At 43.3% G+C, this 20,253-nt stretch overlaps 1 protein-coding gene across 4 annotated transcripts in view; it reads right to left on the minus strand.

Annotated features, from left to right (window-relative positions):
- Positions 1–20,253, minus strand: part of STK39 (serine/threonine kinase 39) — a 114,207-nt gene that overhangs the window by 41,428 nt on the left and 52,526 nt on the right. For all 4 annotated transcript variants that reach the window (XR_009558334.1, XR_009558335.1, XM_035133106.2 and 1 more), the window contains exons 6-10: positions 18,558–18,667; positions 18,363–18,464; positions 12,420–12,553; positions 10,067–10,115; positions 9,884–9,949 (exon numbers count right to left, since the gene is read on the minus strand). Coding sequence is in view for 2 of the 4 variants with exons in the window: in XM_035133106.2 (XP_034988997.1) it covers positions 9,884–9,949; positions 10,067–10,115; positions 12,420–12,553; positions 18,363–18,464; positions 18,558–18,667 (461 nt within the window). In the remaining 2 variants the exon portion in view is untranslated. The remainder of the gene's footprint in view (positions 1–9,883; positions 9,950–10,066; positions 10,116–12,419; positions 12,554–18,362; positions 18,465–18,557; positions 18,668–20,253) is intronic.

Raw genomic sequence — 20,253 nt, forward strand, 5'->3', positions numbered from 1 at the left:
GGCAGAACACCACCGGCAACACAAGAGAGTGATAAAAAAGGCTTTTCCATAGTGTTCTGACCTTGCTGGTCAAGTTTCTATCATTATAAATGAATAGCTGCATATGACATTTAATATTTAAAATGGATTCATTCCTATTAAGAAATGTACTACTGACAGGATATATGCCTGGCAATCAAGCGTAACAATATAATGTAAGCCACACATCAGAATTTAAAGTCAAGAGGCTTTCTGATGCTACAGTACATTTCCAGTATCCTCCTAGTTTATTGTGTGTTATGCCTCGGCCTGCTTGATCAAAATAATAGGTTGCCAGGTTGTTTGGCGCTTCTTGACAAAAAATCTCAGAAATCACACAATGACTAAGAGCAATCAGCAGATGCAGCAGGGCATAATTATTAAAATTAAATTAGTTCACATTGCCCAAGGTTTACTGAGACACAGGAAGGAAGCAGGAGGCGAAGAATAAAGCATAACATACAAAATGGCAAGGCTCAAACTATTCATGAAAATGGCGTGCCCTAATCTTAATTTCCAGGATTATGAACAGGAACTTTATTTCTGGGTTTACTGCCTGCCTCTCTTTTTTTTTAATAAACTTGGCAAGGTGGCTAAAGAACAACCATCAAGAATTAATCAGATATACAACTCGGATGGTCTCCCAAGAAAAACCTAAGTAAAAGGTGTTATTGACACTAGGACTGGGCGACGTCAAGCTTTTCAACATTGCGATGTATCACCTGCCAAACATCACGATACAGTGATACATCACAATGTTGAAAAGTGGAGGAAAGAACCCGTGAGGTGTTGGGGTGAAACTGCCTCAGCTCCCTTGGTGAGAGTGGCAGCGGTTTCACTCCGGTGCCTCGCGGGGTGTCAGGGGACCTCCGCCTCTCCTGCTGACCAGCACATCGCCCAGTGCGAGCAGCAGCAGCCAGTCGGGGGGGGGGGGGGGGAGGAAGTTAGGGGGTGGAGAAGAGAGAGCTCAGCGACGCTACAGAGCCCTTGCACCGCCCTGGCCGACAGGCTGAGGGGACGGGGCAGCCACTTCCGTCGCCCCAATTAAGGCGCAGGTGGCGCTGTGGTCTAAACCACAGAGCCTAGGACTTGCCAATCAGAAGGTCGGCGGTTCAAATCCCTGCGACGGGGTGAGCACCCGTTGTTCGGTCCCAACTCCTGCCAACCTAGCAATTTGAAAGCACATCTGGCGGGAAGGCAAACGGTGTTTCTGTGTGCTGCTCTGGTTTGCCAGAAGCAGCTTAGTCATGCTGGCCACATGACCCGGAAGCCGGCTCCCTCGGCCTATAGAGCGAGATGAGCGCCGCAACCCCAGAGTCGCCCGCGACTGGACCCAATGGTCAGGGGTACCTTTACCTTTACTAAGCGTAAGGAGGGGAGGCGGCGTTTCGGGGTGCCCAAGCTCTTATGCTGGTCATGTAACAGGAAACGTCCACTCCCAGATTCTGCGAGTGACTAGAAGGTCATGTTTCTTGGCATCTCTGCACTGTAAATACTAAGCACAATAAACCTGTTGAAGACAGGACGGACTTTGGCGTCTTTCCTCGAGAGTAGCCACACTCAAGCCCTGACACGGGGCGATGCATCTTGCTGCTCCCTCCGTGCGCCGGGCACTGGAGGGAGTCATGTGCAGGCATGCCCCACCTGCGATATACCGCCAGGTGAAGGCGCCATCATACTGTGGCCCTCAAGCTGGTGCCCGGCGATGTAATAGCTAGTAATAGCAGCCACAGAGCGAGGCAGAAGGCACCAGTGGCTGCTGGGAGGTGGAGGAAAGGGGATTAGGGCAAGATCCATTATGGATTTGGTGTTGACGCTCTAGTAAGAACTATGGAACCACACCTGGGAAGTTGCCATCCTTTCTTTTGTTTTATTCACTTTTATTCATTTGTGGCACTGCTAGCCTGCTGATCATTAAATACAATCCTAGAGCAGGGCACAGAGGGAGGAGTTCAACATGGCACTATGTCAATTGTTCTGAAAGGGCAGACATTTTGGCTTGCCAGACAGGATGATCCTGCTCTCCTTCCTCCATGCACTGCTCCTGTGTCTTCACCCGGCTCCTCCCCAGAGCAAATTTAAGGGGCACAAAGTGGGAGAGAGTGGGGGGGGGGAGAAACCCCACAGCACACATGGGTTTCCGCTGACAGGACTCATTTATTGAATCTCGTCCCCAATGCATAAAACATAGTAATTTAGTTTTATACCACTTGGAGAATCCCGCCCCCAAATCAAATACATTTTCTAAGTAATAAGACCACATTATAAACCACAAACTACTATTCCCTTAGACAGCAAGGGGGGAAATGAGCATGTCTAGCAATGGCATGCTGCTCACCTTCAGCAATAAATATTTAAGATATGGGTGAATAAATAAGTTTTCAACTGGTGCCAAAAACCTACCAAGGTCAGCACTTGAGAGAAAAGGGCATTTCACAATTGGGTGCCAGTATCAAGAATTTTAGGAAATTTGGGGACTGGAAATAGCAGAAGTTCAATCATACCATGTGCCACAATTAGCACTGATTTGGCAGATGGAGGAGGAGGAGGAGGAGGAGGAGGAGGAGGAGGAGGAGGAGGAGGAGGAGGAGGAGGAGGAGGAGGAGGAGGAGGAGGAGAAGAAGAAGAAGAAGAAGAAGAAGAAGAAGAAGAAGAAGAAGAAGAAGAAGAAGAAGAAGAAGAAGAAGAAGAAGAAGAAGAAGAAGAAGAAGAAGAAGCAGCAGCTTCTAATTTGGGTCCTATAATTTCCCAGCAACAAAAGCTTTCCTTCCAGCAGGAAAAGCAAGCTTATTTGTAACTTTCATAAAGAAAAAAAGAACCTTCCTTCTCAGAAAGACAAATTAACACATATAGAGGGCAAGGCGCACATGAATCAGACAAACACGCAGGTGATAAAAAAGAATGAATCTGAGCGGCTGACATTTAAAATGTAGGTAACACAACAGCAGTTCAGCACATGGCAATGTGCAACATAAAGCTGTTCACGCAGGGAAGGAGGGGGAAATTCGCAAGCTGCTGCCAACACTGCCACAGCTGTGGAAGAAGACAATACGAACGTCAGCTGGAACATGAGAACGCAGGACAAATTAGAGGGTAAGCACACACAAACACACACACACCATCACCACCACCACAATGACAGAAATGGCAAAAAAAAAGCAAGCCACCCGCACAACAAACACAAGCTTCTACTGAGGCTCGATGAGTTTGTGCTTTTCTCTCTCTTCCCTTTTTCTGGCTTACTACTCAAGCAATTTGTGTCAGAAGGTGCCAGAAATATTCTAACAAAGGTCATTTCTAAGAACTCATTGTAGCTTAGTGCTGTGCTAACGTGGAAAAAGAGAAGACATTAATTCGGAGCGGCCAGTACAACTGCAGCTAGTGTCACCTGAAAGATCCCGAAGGTCACCTTTAGGATTAGGTAGCCCGTCACGGACTGTCTCAAATGACAGCAGGCGTTGCAAACCGCCAGGGATGAACAAGACACGTTTGTTTCGCAAGCTCTCGGTCTAACTGTATGGGCTCTTTTCAGCCTTGGATGCAATTCACGAGCAAGTTGGAGAATGTCGTATTTGGCAAGCCTTTCTTCACTTCCATTGCAGTACTTGTATACAATAACTTCCTTACATTCCTCATAGGAAGGTGGGGTGGGGTGGGGGAGAGAGTGACCCTCTGAATTTGGTATGTAAATGATGCCTCAGTTGAGTAACAGATTGTGGAGATGCTAAATTCAGGCTAAGATATGAGTACTGTACTCTTAAGTAACAATCCAGATAGATGTAAACAATGGTTCTACACATTGCTTTCCCCAAATTTAGTAGCTATGCATACAAAAAAAGAAGTTCTAAACGTCTTTGGATCAGAATCAAAAACTGATAGGAGCCAAAATTACCTTTGCCATTAAAAACAAAAAAATCTGGACAACTAGGATTTTTTGATCCCCATTAAAAGGATGTATATTGTCAACTCTGAACAGCAGCCCAAGTATAGAAATTTCATTTTTAGATGCTAAGGTTCGAAAAATGTGATTATTTGACAATACTCCATGATTTAAAAGCAGTTTTGGATTATGAAACATGGTTCATTCAGTTTTAAGCCACTGCAACTCAATTTAAAGTATACGCAAATTGGAACCATTGTCGCACTACAAGCAACTCATCAAATATTCATTTGTTCAGTTATAATTAAATACGTTTAATTACCATAAAAGATGTTTATAAAAAATGAATATCATCTCATTTAATTAAGGCAATTAGGAGAATTTATAGAGAGAAAGGAGAAGTGCTTTAAAAGCGGTTCTTTCAACTTTTGCTGATGACATCACACTGCTTGTTAATAGCTGTAAAAAGGTATAGGCAAGGGAAAGTAATAAAAAAGAGAATAAATGTGAATTGCCATTTTACTATCCTTGGCAATCCTGATTTGGGGAATGAATTTGAGATTTAAAACATTGGTCTTATTTCCTGTTGGCAAGTGAAGAAGCTACGGTAAAAAGGAAACAAAAAAAAGTCATTTCCTCTCTTGCCTTGTTTATGCTAGCCAATTATATCTTTATGGCCCCATTTTACAGACAGAGAATTAAAAGTGTGTGACTTGCTCACACAAGCAAGTCTGAGGGGAGGCAGAATTTGAACACTGATCTCCTGCAGTCAAAGCCTAGGCCCACCATACTATACACTGAACTACACTGTCTTTGAAATAACTAATTTCATACTAAGATGATGATCAATATATTTATACCCTTCAAAATTGACCTTCCAGTTTGCTAAAACATGACAACAGAATGGGCTGAAAAATTGAACAAAAGCAATAAAAAAATGTGCCTCAAAACCCCCCAATGATATATAATTATCCCCCCCAAGCTGGGGAGCAACCAGAAACTCAGGGGTACAACATAGACTTGTATGCGGAAGGTGCCAGGTTCAATGTCTCTGGTAAAGGTAAAGGTAAAGGACCCCTGACAGTTAAGTCCAGTCACAAACGACTCTGGGGTTGCGGCGTTCATCTCGATTTACAGGCCGAAGGAGCCGGCGTTTGTCCGCTCTGCAGACAGTTTTTCCGGGTCATGTGGCCAGCATGACTCAGCCACTTCTGGCGAAACCAGAGCAGCGCATGGAAACGCCGTTTCCTTTCCGCCGGAGCGGTACCTATTTATCTACCGTACTTGCACTTTGACATGCTTTCGAACTGCTAGGTGGGCAGGAGCTGGGACCGAGCAACGGGAGCTCACCCCGTTGCGTGGATTCAAACCGCCGACCTTCCGTTTGGCAAGCCCTAGGCTCAGTGGTTTAGACCACAGCGCCACCTGTGTCCCAATGTCTCTGGTAGCCCCAGTTAAAGGGCTTCAGATGAATACCTCAGCTGGAGAACCACAACCAGTCTGTGCAGATTATACTGGTCCAAATGGGTAGATATGGTGAGTCGGACTAAGCCAGGGGTCCCCAGACTTTCTGCGCGGCGGGCCGGTGCCCGCCGCGCCGACCGCGCGGTGGGCCGGAGGGCAGGGGAGTGCGCGCGCAGCGGGCCGGAGGGCGGGGGAGTGCGCGCCCGTGCGCATGTGCACACGCACACGGGCGGGGGGGAAATCGCCAAAAATCGCTTGTGCGCATGCGTATGGGCCTCCCCCGACCCGGAAGTGCACCAGAAATGACCTCTTCCGGGTCGGGAGAGGCCCATACGCATGCGCACAAAGGATTTTCGGCGATTTTTTGCCGATTTTTTAGATCGTCGCTGCGCCGCGCGCTGTGAGAGCGGGCGGCGGCAGCGGGCGGCGGGAGTCGGCGCGGGCCGGATTGGAAGGCCGATTGGGCCGCATCCGGCCCGGGGGCCGTAGTTTGGGGTCCCCTGGACTAAGCTAATGTTACAAAGGGGTGGGGGGCTGGGTTATTGAACAAGCATGTTCATACCCAAAAAGGTTTAACGGGGGGGGGGGGGGGAATGAGCAATACATACAGTGGTACCTTGGTTCTCAAATTTAATTGGTTCTGGGAGTCCGTTTGACTCCCGAAACGGTTCGAAAACCAAGGCGTGGCTTCTGATTGTCTGCAGGAGCTTCCTGCATTCAATCGGAAGCTGCATTGGACATTTGGCTTCTGAAAAACATTCGCAAACTGGAACACTCACTTCCAGGTTTGCAGCGTTCAGGAGCCGATTTGTTCGGGAGCTAATCCATTCGACAACCAAGGTACCACTGTATTCTACTCTTCCACCTTTTAATATTCACATATCAGATACTGCAAGGATAAGACATGCAAGTTTCATTCACAATGTTAATCTTCTAAGATAAGGGATCTAAAAGAAATGGCTAACAGCAGGGACTTCCTCCTCCTGTTCTACATTAAGCTATAATCTGGAAGCCTGGTGCTTTGTATAGCACTGCTACAAGTATTTTGGGAGCCTAAGTGAATACCTGAATATAGATTTGTAACCAGAAGCCTTGTGAGTCTTCTTTCTCCACTTTTTTTAAAAAATAATAATAATTAGGTCTTCAAGTACATTGCTGTGGCATTATCAAGCTATTTAGATAAGAAGGCACGCATCATTCAGCAGGGATTTTGCAGGTGAACCTGTCTCCTTCATCCCATTAAAATAAAATAAGAATGCCCCTTAACCATTTATCCACTTTATTCGCTTGCTAGCTTTATGCCTCACGGAGGTTGCTGTGAATGCATGATAAAATCAGCCCGAGAGTCTGGGTGGAACAGCTGAACCTGAAAGGGAAAACATGCAGGGAATCGAGTTTTCCCATCAAGTTCCAAAGAATGGGGAAAAGAAAACAAGATTACGGTACATATACTGTATGATGTTCAAACCAGGCTCTGAAATGATCTGTTCTGGTTGCCCCCTCTAGTGGTGAATATAATCATGTCCCAGTAAATTTTCTCCAGCAGCAAAAGAACACCATGGCAGATTTAGGATTGCATGCACAGGCATTTAAAGCAAGTGTGGAAGATCAGGGGAACAGGGAAGATAAACCCATACAAATGTGCTACAATTCCTGCTCTTCATTTGCTTTCAGTTTTATATCAATGGTGATAAAATCACCACTTCTGATTTCAGAATATTAACACCTAATCTAGGTGTGTAAACCCCAGAGCTACCCCATACAGATTAAATATTTGAAGAACAGGGCTAAGCAACTGTGGGAAATGAAGAGCACTCTATTCTGCTTCTCAAAATTATTTTTCTACTGCAATTAAGTAGTACATAGGTCTAGCCATAAGACTATACAGTAAATATGAACTGGGAAGGGAATGGTGAAACTTTATGCCACTCGAGTCCGGAAGAGAGCAGAGAGAATTGCTGTAGACCTTCGCATCTTGGTCATCACCTGTTTGATTTACTCCCATCCGGACGTCGGTACAGGACTCTATATACAAAAACGTCTAGGCACAGGAATAGCTTTTTTCCTTGTGCCATCAAAATGTTGAATCTGTAGTTGTGGGCGAAAGGGAGGTCAGTCGGTGGTATGTGGTTTTTTCGCTGTGCTGTTGTGAGGGGAATAGTGTTTGTATGAGGTACATTTTTCTTACATTGCAATGTAGTTGAAGCAAAATTCCAAGTATGGTTGATACTTGGCCAATAAATTATTCTATTCTATTCTATTCTATTCTATTCTATTCTATTCACACTCTAATGGGCCTATGCTGGACTCCCAGCACCCATCTTCCCCATTCAGCAGGGACTCCAACTCCCATCAGTCCCAACCAGCATGGCCAACTGTCAATGATGATGGAGTTTGGAGTCCAGCAATATCTGGAGGATGCCCCTGTGACGGATCCCTTCTTTGTTGTTGTTGTTTAGTCATTTAGTCGTGTCCGACTCTTCGTGACCCCATGGACCATAGCACGCCAGGCACTCCTGTCTTCCACTGCCTCCCGCAGTTTGGTCAAACTCATGTTCGTAGCTTCGAGAACACTGTCCAACCATCTCGTCCTCTGTCGTCCCCTTCTCCTTGTGCCCTCCATCTTTCCCAACACCAGGGTCTTTTCCAGGGAGTCTTCTCTTCTCATGAGGTGGCCAAAGTATTGGAGCCTTTCTTCTACCTAATGCTAAAACAGTATGACAGTTGTCCCTCTTACTCTATTATTAGAAGAGCACCTAGGGAGCCCGTCTTCTCTCTCACTTACTAAAGGAACTCCTAGGGAATCCTGAGGCAAAATCCACCTCCCTATTTCCCTGCAGATCATTTATAAACCCCTCTCCAGTCTTGGGTTTATTAGTAAGTGGAGTTTGCTTCCAACACACGTGGCCAGGTATCTTATGAAACTCAAGGCTGTTTGTGCGACCAACCCCCTTTTCCCCCAGTGAGGAGATTCCCTCAGCTTGAAATCCCTCACTCTAAAAGCTTGCCTATCCGCTTGGGCAACTTAGTGACACACCGGGTCGTCCACCTTCAGCCTATACCGTGTTACTCAAGGACACAAACTATCGGCGCCACTCTTGAGGGAAGTTATGTCCTTTAAAGAGCCTCCACCTATACTGTTTTCGATACCGTGCTGGAAATAAGAAAGACGATTTCTCCTTGGCACATAAAAGATGAAAGTTTATTAACTCAAATTCATAATGGTTGCTTTAAAGATTCATGCGTGTACAAGCTTCGTTACTGCCATAGGTTATTGCTGTCAAACACGTAACATGGAACTTGCTTATTCCTCACCTAAACCCTACGCTATCCTAACCCTGCAACCACCCACGCTTCCACTCCCTTGCGCTCTCCAACGGACAAAACGGCTCCTCCCTCCTTTTAAGCTCCAAGCAGACCCGCCCCCATTAGAATGTCCAGTCAATCAGGCTGGATGTGGGTTTAACCCTTGCAAAGCCAGGCTAAAAAAGGAAAAATTTAAAACTATGTCAATTCGTTACAGTCCCCCCCCCCAAAAAAAACCATGTATCAAGGCCAAAATGCAAAATCTGTCATAAAACTGTACTCAGGCATCTGACACATTGCGCCTGGAAATGTTCATTCTCCACTTCCAAACAGAACCTCTTTCTCCCTCAGAGCAGCCCTTTTCTCAGAAGTCAAGGACTGGTTTTATCGGCATGGTTCTTAACAACAAACAGCAATGACTCCCCAACCTTTATTTTTCATACCTATACGACGACAGCTTTGCTGCAGTACTGTGGAGCGCTCATTAAATGTATTGAGTGTGTTGTAAATCTCCTATATAAATACTAAATAGCCTATATTGTTGCTGGTGCAATCGTCGGCAAAGGGCAAAAAATAAAAAGTAAAGGGTAGAAATATTCTAACATGAATGGAATTATATTGGTACTACAGATTACTACCTTTTTAAAAAATGGAGAAGGCCATTGTTTCCCCCCCCCCTTTTCATCTGAACCAATATTAAATACTTGCAAGTGCACTGCTGCCCTCTGCTGTATATTTCAGTACTAAAATACAGGACCAAAGTCACCCTGAAATATTGCTTCTCTATATAGATTGTAGATAAATGCTATGCATTTGTAATGGGGGGGGAATTATATCTCTGTGTGAGAGGAAATTGGCTTTCAATATCTAAGAACAGAGTAGTACAGTATCAGCTCCAGACTTTAATCATATTAACATGTATTTGGTCAAGTAACGCAACAGAAGCTACTCAGCTATAGACTCTGTTTTGCCAACTGCAAATGAATATCCAGCATTAAATAATTACAGTGGACAGCCTTGGAGGGCGGATACACATTAACTCGAAAGTGAAGAAGATCGCAGCAGGATTGAACCACGAATGGACAGGTGGGCATGGTTTGGGGAGAAATTGCTTTGCAGGCCAACTTGGGGACCCCTGGCAGTCCAAAGCAATTACCCCCACACCCCAACAAAGAGGCTTACACTTTAGGGAATAAAAGTTGTGAGAATCCTTACCTTTTTGGCTCTTTGTCCTATGTCAGGCGTCTTTGTAAGCAGTTTTTCAATCAAGTATTCTCTAGTCTGCAAAGCAAAACATGCTTATAATTAAGGCTGGACAGCCCCGAGAAAGTAAAATAAATAAATAATCAACAGATATTAAGACAGGGTCGGTTTACTTGTGGCATTCATTATTTTTACCTTTGCTTTCTGGAAGAATTTGCATTTTAAAAGTTCTGCTGCTGTAGGCCTGAAAGAGATTAAAAGTTAGGTTAGAGCATAAACACAAAACATTTTCCTAATATATACAGTTCAATACACTGCTCAGTACACAGGATTTAATGTATTCAGCAGCGACAGCGGTTGTTCAAAAATCCAACATTAAACTTCCAGTGATTAAACATATTTTTTGAGATTGGTATTGCGAGTACCATTCTAGACACACACACACACACACACACACACACACACACACACACACACACACACACGAGGGGATACATAAGCTTTCAAAATGTTTGACTTTTTAAAAATGAAAATTACAGTTGTAATCTACATATGTGATTAAAAATGTAAAGATGCCACACAGTCTAGAAACTCATGTTTTCTAGTTTACCTCATAGCTCAAAAAGCTGCTTTCAACAAGTTCATTACGAAAGGATTGAGAATCTGTTCCAATTGTTTATTACAACATGCATTATCAGCCCTTTGGTACCCAAATATGGAAACAGGATCATAGCTGCCAAGTTTTCCCTTTTCTCGCGAGGAAGCCTATTCAGCATAAGGGAAAATCCCTTAAAAAAAGGGATAACTTGGCAGCTATGCAGGATAATTTTGCAGCAAGAGTTGCCATATTGTGGGATGCCAGATGCTAGATAAATCCATCAAGCTACTGTGAACTTAAAAGGAAAACAACTTGTGCAAAACAAAAATACTAAACTTGTATTATTATTATTATTATTATTATTATTATTATTATTATTATTATTATTTTCTTCAAAGATGGATAGTCCTGATGCCTTTTCCCTGGGGGTAACTGCTCATCTGCTTTATTTTATTCCAACAATGAAACAGTAGGTCATTTGTGCAGAGTTAGCAGCTTAGTAGAAATGAGTTGTCTGCAGCCTTCCAGACTGAGTAACTAAACACATTTCTATCTGCTGTCAAGTGGCAAACCTTTGCTTTCAAAGCACATGCCCTGGGGATTGAGAATTAATAAGAAATTAATAAGAGAGACAGTGGAAGGCTAAAGAATTTGAAGACAGGATGCAGAAGACAAGAAAATCAGGGTCTCTTGAAGAATTCAAAAGGCTAACTTATAGCAGACATTCGCAACTCCAAATTTCTCAGTTATGATCACAACTGCTCCATTTGAACTGGAACAAACAAACAAAGAGAACGGGCATGTGGCTTGTTTCACCGTTTTTATTTGCAATTAACCCAAGTAAGATCACTGGCAATGAACTACTGACATTTCTTTTATGCCTTGATCTTAAGAAATGCAAACATTCCTTACATAAGTTAAACTCCCTGGCAACCCTAAGATCACTGGATGAGAGAAGGTTTTCAGAACTGTTAACTGTTTTGCCTGTTTTTAACTGAAACTGTTTTTTTGAGCGCTTTAAACTGTTTTAGATTTTAAAAATTTAATTAAAAAATGCATGTTTGTTGCGGATGTGTCTGCCACAGGAGAAAGAGAGGGATACACATTCAATTAATAATAACAATGAAGCTGGTGAAATTGTTCAAAGCCAGGTTCAGAAAATATATACTGCCCTTCATACAAAGATCACAGGGAGGTTCACAAAATAAAAATACAAAAAGTACCAAAAAAAGTAAGAGGTTTTTTTTTAAAAGCACCCAAAACTTTTCTGGCTCAAATATTAATTCCCAGCTTCCTCCACCCAGTTTGCCTTAATCACCTTCCCCCAACTAGACCACCAAACAATCATAGCAACTTTTGTGAGAACTATATGGTACCTAGCCGTGAATAGGTGCTATTATCCAGCACGTCAGGGAACTTTGGGGGATAGGGGTAAGGGGGGGTATATGTCCCCTCAAACCAAGCACCCTAGCTGTTATCACTGCCACTTAAAAGAGAAGAAAAATATGTTTTTGAGGTGGGGGCTTGCTTCTGCGGACTCGGTAAGGTGACTGAAACAGGCGGGTGGTTATCTCTCTCTCTCCCCCGTTTCCCCCCCAGAATAACATCTCAAATAATTACTGAGTTTTCCCAAAGCAAGATTCAGAAAGAAGACCCATCTCTAGAAAAGGAAACATGGCTTCCCAATGCAAAAATACTGCATATAGTCTTCATAGCCAATGTTCCTACAGCCTGAAGTTCTCAGAATCAAATTCTCAAGTGTGCTGAAAATGGCATCTCTATATATAACCCAACATGATGCCCAATATATTTCAGATGGACCTTTAAACAAAAGAAACTCTGTTAAACAAGACAGCTTAAAGTTATTCCCTTCCTTACTCCAGAGAAGCTTTGCATAACTTTCAGCAAACTCTGGCCTTCCCACTTCCCTTTTCTTTTAAAGAGACATACCTTTTAGAAGGGTCTTTCTGAAGACACAGCGAAATTAATTTTCTAAAGGACTTGCCGTACTTTTTTGTCATTTCTTTATCTTCCACACCTGTTTCCAACGTTGGAGGGTCATTTTGCAATGTCAACATTAATACCTATTTTAAAACCAAAGGCGACAAGAGAAACAGTACCAGACAAACAAGTTAAAACAAACACTATGTCATGACAACAGTTAGAAAAATATACAAAAGGCGAATCAAATTATGATGAATCTTGTATTTAGCGTTAACTCTCCTAGGAGGCCTTGTTTAGACAGAATCAAGTATAGTGTGCCTCGACTTACGAATTTAATCCGTTCTGAAGGCACCTTCGTAAGTCGAAGGCACCTTTTCGTAAGTCGAAAAAACGCCATTGGAAACGCAATTTCCCATAGGAATGCATTGGAAATGGAAAAATTCGTAAGTCGAAGCAACCCTGTATATTCTGGCGTATAAGACGACTGGGCGTATAAGACGACCCCCAACTTTTCCAGTTAAAATATAGAGTTTGGGATATACTCACCATATAAGAAAAACGACCCGGCGCATAAGACGACCCCTGACTTTTGAGAAGATTTTCCTGGGTTAAAAAGTAGTCTTATACGCAGGAATATACAGTATCTAAAAATTCGTAAGTCGAAAAATTCCTATCTAAAACCGCCGCAGTTTCCTTTCGGATATCGAGACATTTGTAAGCGTGCAGCTATTAGCCCCATTCGTATGTCAAAAAAATTCAGTTGTCGATTCGTTCGTAAGTCAAGGTCTCACTGTATACACTTCCAGAGTAACACTAAATACATTACTTCTGGAAAACGAGCCACCGCAACCGCTATACGGACATGAAAATTTGTGTGCCAGGCTTTTTAGACTCGTCTACCCATGTACTATCTGAAACCCAAGGGGCACATTGGTTGCTAGGTGTGAAATATATTGGCATGATTTTCATCTATGCTACCCTACTATAGGGGGTGTTTCTGGGGGCCCAGGTACTGAATCTTTTTTGCCGGGACCAATATTCTGCCCCTTGACCTTTCAAAAAACCAGTGCTTACACGGCAGCAGGACACACTGTAGTGCTAATTGAGATCCCAGCCATCTGTACCTTCCTAATTTGTTCAGGTGCACTCTGTACACACTCATGCAAGTTGTATCATGAGCCTAACACACTGGCGCCTTTAAGGACTTTGCACAACACCCTTGCTAACAGGCATACTCTTTCCGAAATCAAAAGGAAACCCAGGCACTGCCATCTTCAATACGTCTGTCTGCTATTGTTACTATCAAATTGAGGGGCCAGAGGTCATCCACTTTAATAGCATAGCACTGAGCCAAGAGTCGCGGAAGTTGCAACACCAGGACGAAAAACATACCAGGTATCTGGTTTCTTAGGCACCGAAAAGTTTAAGCCTGTTTGGTTAGGAATTTACACTGCTATATTCAGCTCTGTAAAGGGTTAGTTTCTGAATATGTGAAACTGGATCCTAGGAATTTGCAGTGTTTTTCCAGCACTGTGACAGACATGGCCAAGGAGAGTGAGCTTGTTCAAACTTGTCCTGTGGGTTGCCATTTTTTTAAGACCAGTATCCAGAACATCTAAATAGCCACTGCAAAATATACACGCTCATATTATGGCAACTACCGGTATTCTTATGTCATTATATAAATATGGCATTCACTTTCTGTAAGTTCATAGCCCCTTTTATGCTCCTAAATAAAATTCACTTGTGACCCTAACATATGTTGGGGTATTTCTGGGGGTCTTTGCCTCATAGACTCCTGCCTTATTATTCCTGTATTGCATGAAATAATGAAGGAACATAAGTTGTATCTGTCGTCCACTTTCTTTTTTAGGCTATGGCCCATCACCTCCCGGTATAAATTACCAACAATACTTCAAGCCGAAACCTAGAACAGATTCCCGATTCCTAAAACCGACAAGATTAATATATACCTTATGCATTATCATTTTAATTAACACATAATTCATAAATGACTCAATATTTTAAATTCCTCAAAAAATTACTTCATATATACTAATTTTATTTCTGTTTAAAATTGGATGATGATAATGATAATGATAATGATAATAATAATTATAATTTATTATTTATACCCCGCCCATCTGGCTGGGTTTCCCCAGCCACTCTGGGCGGCTTCCAACAGAAAAATAAAACACAGTAATCTATTAAACATTAAAAGCCTCCCTAAACAGGGCTGCCTTCAGATGTCTTCTAAAAGTCTGGTAGTTGTTTTTCTCTTTGACATCTGATGGGAGGGCGTTCCACAGGGCGGGCGCCACTACCGAGAAGGCCCTCTGTCTAGTTCCCTGCAACTTGGCTTCTCGCAATGAGGGAACCGCCAGAAGTCCCTCGGTGCTGGACCTCAGTGTCTTTTTTTTTTTTTAATATAATTTTTATTGGATTTTAACAAGAAATACAAGAAAAAAGAAAAAGGCACAAAAAAGAAAAATACATAAAAAAACGACAAAAAACAAAAAAAACAAAAAAAACAGATTCAGACTTCCTCATTTCCCCTTCTTGAGTTCTTATTGTTAAAAATAGTTCTCGCATTTTCCCATTCTAACTTCACATTCTTTTTTCTGAATTTCAACTTTTTCATCTTTTTCATTGCTATTATCCATTCTCCTTGTACTTTAACCTCTTTTCTCTTAACATCCTCTCTCCAAAATTATTATTATCTAATCCCTAGTCTCTTTCCCTTACCCAAAAATATATAAGATTCACATCCTAATTTATTACCCATTTACTTCCACCCACCCCCCCTTCCCTGGAATCGAAGTCTCCAGATGAATCAGCCAGGTTCATACAATCCTTATTCCGAGATCAGACCATATTATTTCAGACAATACCAAATAATCCAAGACCTCTCAACCCACCCCTAGTCTGTCCCATACCAACTTTTGCCGAACTCTTGCCCCCCTCTTCTGTAATCCCATCACTTTGTATCTTTGCACCTTTTCATCCTCTTTCTGCCCCCCAACTGTTTGTGTCCTCCCCTCTCTCACCGGGGCGCTGATTTTCCCAACCTCTTTTTGGGGGTGCTTTTTTGCTTTTACCCTCTCCTGTTTCACTTCTCTCACCAGTGAAACAGTGTTTTCTCCTACTTTCCTTCCCTGTTCCACCCCTCCCACCAGTAGAACAGTGTTCTTTTCAGGAAATAAATCCATTGGTTCAGCATATTTTCCTTCAGTATTATCTTTCTCCTCTTCTATGTTTTTTACATACGTCACTCCAGCACAGTCCTGGTCTTCCAATCTTTTTTCTTCTCCCTTCTCCTGATCTTCTATATCTGTTGGATCCTGTGTTTTACAGTCAAAAACAAATGTCTCGACAGTCTCTTCTCTCAGAAAGTTTACATCAAGTTTGGAGATGCTCACTTGCTTAGTAAGATCCAAAATTGTTGCCAATATTAAGTCCCACTGTGTGACTTCCTGTCCACTCTCTGGAACCTTCTCTCCTATTCCTTTGTCTAAAACCTCCTCCATCTTTGTACAGACCGGCCGTGGAGTTGGAATTTTAGTCCAATATATATGAAAAGTGAACAAATAGGCAAAAAGCCAAGAATCCAGTCCCACTTGGTCAGAATCTCTCTCTTTACTCCTTCTTTTCCTCAGAGTCAATACTGAGCAGCCTCAAGGCAAAACAAGTCCTCTTTCACTGTTTACAGCTCTCAGTCTCTCACATTCAGCCAGTCACATTCCTTTGTATTGTGACGTTAATCAGCAAACTGACTGATCTTTCCTTTGACCCGACTCCAGGCTCGCAGGGGGCTTTTCTCATGCTGGATCTCAGTCTTTTGCAGAGATAAATACACCGCTTACTTTTTCCTTTACTCTGCCTCAGGAAAAAGCTCTTTTTACAGCATTTCTGGGTTTTCTAGCTTGCTGCGATCTTTAGTTACTCAATCGGGGGGGGGGAGATGACTTCCCTTTTTAATCTCCGCCTCCCACTGCCAAATTCTTGTTTCAAATTGATTGGTTTCAACTTACTTCGTCCAGATCGTAACTTTTTCAGGAAGAATCCACCGCCTGCAGGTTGGAGGCTCGGAGCTTCGCTTCTTGGAGGTAACGATGGTATGCCTAAAATGGCTCCCGCGACTGCCACTCGGCTGGCTCTCAGGGGCTCTTGCGGGCTTCCTGGGCAGCTGAGGAGTCGCTTCTGGAGCTCCGCCAGGCAAAATTTGCCCCCTGGACGCTCAACCAGGGGTATTTACGGGGATCCGCGTGCCCCCGCGGATTTCCCCCCCCTCCGCGATGCCAGAAACCTCGCAGCGCGAGGTTTCTGCGCCTCCATTTTCCAGCGCGGCAGACCGGAAGTCCTCTGGACCTCAGTGTCCAGGCAGAACGATGGAGGTGGAGACACTCCTTCAGGTATACTGGACTGAGGCCATTTAGAAGGCCACAAAGATTTGCATATGAGCATTTACAGATGCATGCAAGCACATACACAAAGATGCTTGCGCCGAGTGGATATAAGCTTGTCATTCTCAGTCAGTCCCATGGACTGAAAGAGGAAAAAATGGGGGGGGGGGAGAGAATATTAGCACTGGCTGTGCAATTGGCATCACTGATGTTGGCACATCCTTTGGGGAAAGGATATAGGGAAGGAAGAAGGGAGGAGAAAGACTTCAGCAAGTCAACAGCCTAGGAGGAAGCTGTTATGCAGACATTGACTATAAGACATTTTCAATGTTCGGATCAGTTTGCTCAGACCTTTTTGGCCATCTTAGCGATAGTGCGTGTGTACATGTGTACGCACTTACGCATGTTTAACAGACCCCTGAATCAAAACAAACATCAACTTGGCACATCAGTGCACCTGGCACTCACACAAGCCCCAAACAACAATAACTAGCAATGCCGTCCAATCTTGCAATGCATATCTCAACCTTCACATTTTCGGATTTGCTCAGGAAGGGCTGGTATTTTACTTGGTAGCTTGACAAGATTTCTTTTAAGCACACAAGGGATTCAACACAGGCCACTGTTGCGTGCTATTTTGGCAATCCTTTTTCAGAAAGAAGCTTATGTTAGTCACCTTAGAGAAAACAAGCTAGAAAGCTCCGGTGCCTACTTTTCTCACGGTTCCTAACCCACCCTATTGTTCTGATTTGGTTTTAATCATTGGGTTTTATGGATTTTACTTTATCGTATTGTAAAACTCTGCTGACAATTCACCACAGAATGACATCCTGCTTTCCTTCCATGGGACAACTTGCTACTTCAGGCATCCCCAAACTCAGCCCTCTAGCTGTTTTGGGGCTACAACTCCCATCACCCCTAGCTAACAGGACCAGTGGTTTCAGGGATGATGGGAATTGTAGTCCCAAAACAGCTGGAGGGCCGAGTTTGGGGGTGCCTGTGCTACTCCATGACAGATGGGAGAGAGAGAGAAAGAGAGAGATTGGCATATTCTCAGAAATTTGGGCGACCTGGCCTGAGTATCTCTCTTTTTTTAATTATGAAAGAAGTGCTTCACTGCTGTTTCAAAACAGGAAGCTAGGCTGCCCTCAGCATCCCAGTGGCATTCCCTCCGAAACTGGGAAAGAAGGTTCCACAGGAACAACAGTCCATCACATTGTAGTGTTGCTCCCAAGAACGCTCCTGGGAATGTTGCTGCATGGTTTCCATTGGTCAATCTGTACCAAAAGAGAAGAGAACACCACTGGACTGCTGAGGCCTCTTTTTTTGTCACATGGAAGGAGGAGGATAACGCCCTTTTGTGTCTCATCTGGTAAGCCCACCATCAAAGTTCCAAGATGGCGCACACAAACCCCTTTGCAACATCACTTCATACTTTTAGCAGGGGGTAAAATGAAGGAAGGTGGGAATCACAACAGTGCTGTCTATCCAATGCTACTTTCTATACAAAATTAGACTTCATTCTTATTTTCTGAACTGTATTTACTTTCATCGGAGGATATTTGTGGTAAGGTGCAGCTCCTGTTGCTAATTCAATGGCTGTTATTCCAAAGCTCCAAATATCAGCCTTGAAGTCATAGCCTCTCACCTATTGCATGAAAACATAAGACAGAACAGGTTAGTTTAGCGCTGAGATGCTGAACTCGAGGAAGCCCAGGAGAACCGTATATCACACAGGTACCTGTTCCATGACTTCAGGGGCCATCCAACATGGAGTACCAACAAATGTTTTTCTTACTTTGTTCCGAGTAACGTCTCCTCCTGTGGCTAAAAATGCGCTAACGCCAAAGTCTAGGAATAGAAGAGACAGGAAACCCTTTTAGTGTTTGATTAGCTTATACTGAGGTAACTATGCTATTTTCACTTGGATTCCTACATAAAATATGAAACGCCTATTTAAATGAAGCTGTGAAGTTAAATGTTTTCTCAGTAGGTGTGACAATAACACTTCTATAAACTGCATAGTAAGTCATAAGACGCCTCTCCCCCTCGTGAATCATACCTTTAAATAATATTTGTCCTTATGTATTAAGGCATGCAGTACCCATGGACATGAACAAGAGGTCTATTGCTTCCAAAGCAGCATTCTGGGTCAGTTTTTGCACACGCTCCATTGAGAATTTAAAGAGTGTTATTTTTAGCTATGCATCAAAGTTTCAACAGAGAGCTGCTTGCACAGTTATTTCATATTCTGCTTCAAGTAACTTTGGAAGTTGCAAGATCAGAGGGAGAATTTTAAACAGTCATGTGAGGGCTGTGGGAGAAACTGATTAAGATGGCAAGTGTGGGTGTAAATAAAGAAGCAATTAATAAAAGCAGTCATGCTGCGTGAACAGACCAAGGAATTCTGGACGACAAGGGCTATTTCCTATATTCGCTAGGCAGGTGTTTATGGGAAGCCCACAATGAGGGAACCATTCTTATTTTGAAGGGTTTTTTTTTTTAAAAAAAAGTTCTGTACTCGATATACCACATCCTCAAAGCCACATGCATGCCTTTTTTGTCTGAACTGCTTTGTTTTCTCCAAAGATATCCACAACACAACTGAAACAGTAGGAGAGCAGAGGAGTTTTTCTAGCATATAATGAAGGAAGGGGGGGGGGAAGCAACCCTTCAGAAAAATAGCCACTTGATCAAGATGCTCTTTGTGAGACATTGATCAAAGGAACAACAACAGCTCACTTTTCCTGAGCGCAGAGAAACCTTTATCAGCATCTGTTTCTTCTGCCCCTCCTTATGCAGCCAGTTCAAATTCACTGGCCCCTGGAATAAAATTACAGCACCTTAAAGTAGTGGCATTCCGAATTTTTACTAAAGACAAGCCCTCTGTTCTTGCTCCTGATATTAAATAGCAAGAGTTCAAGCGGGAGGAAGGAAGAGGGAGGAAAACAAAGACTTGATTAAACGATATGGAGTGTTGTGGTAGACAAGCAGACCACCGCAAACATCGCTTTCACCAACAAAGTCATTACAGATAATTTAAGAGGTTGCCACCAACACTTATCCAATGCTGTCAATATGCCCCGCAAACAAGTTTCCAGAATTATTCTGAGCCAGGCGTGCTAACTTGAATAAAATAATTGGGGGGGGGGCAAGGCAAGCCCAACATAATCACATGATGCGACACCCCCCCCCCCGTCTGAATGGCAATACCCATCAACTGGGGGGGGGGCTGCTCTCAAAAAAATTTGGGGAGGGGGACTCAGCCCCTAGGAGTTGGCTTCCAGGTTCTGGACTAATACAGTTATTACCACACACAAATGACTGTGAACATAGAAAAAGAAATAAAATGTAGTAGGTTACTGTTAGAATCTCTTACTCTCGAGTAGGACCCTGGCAGAAACACATGCCCAACTGGCATGTTCTCTTCCTCCTGG

Source organism: Zootoca vivipara, chromosome 1 (assembly GCF_963506605.1).
Source record: "Zootoca vivipara chromosome 1, rZooViv1.1, whole genome shotgun sequence".
Lineage (NCBI taxonomy): Eukaryota > Metazoa > Chordata > Lepidosauria > Squamata > Lacertidae > Zootoca > Zootoca vivipara.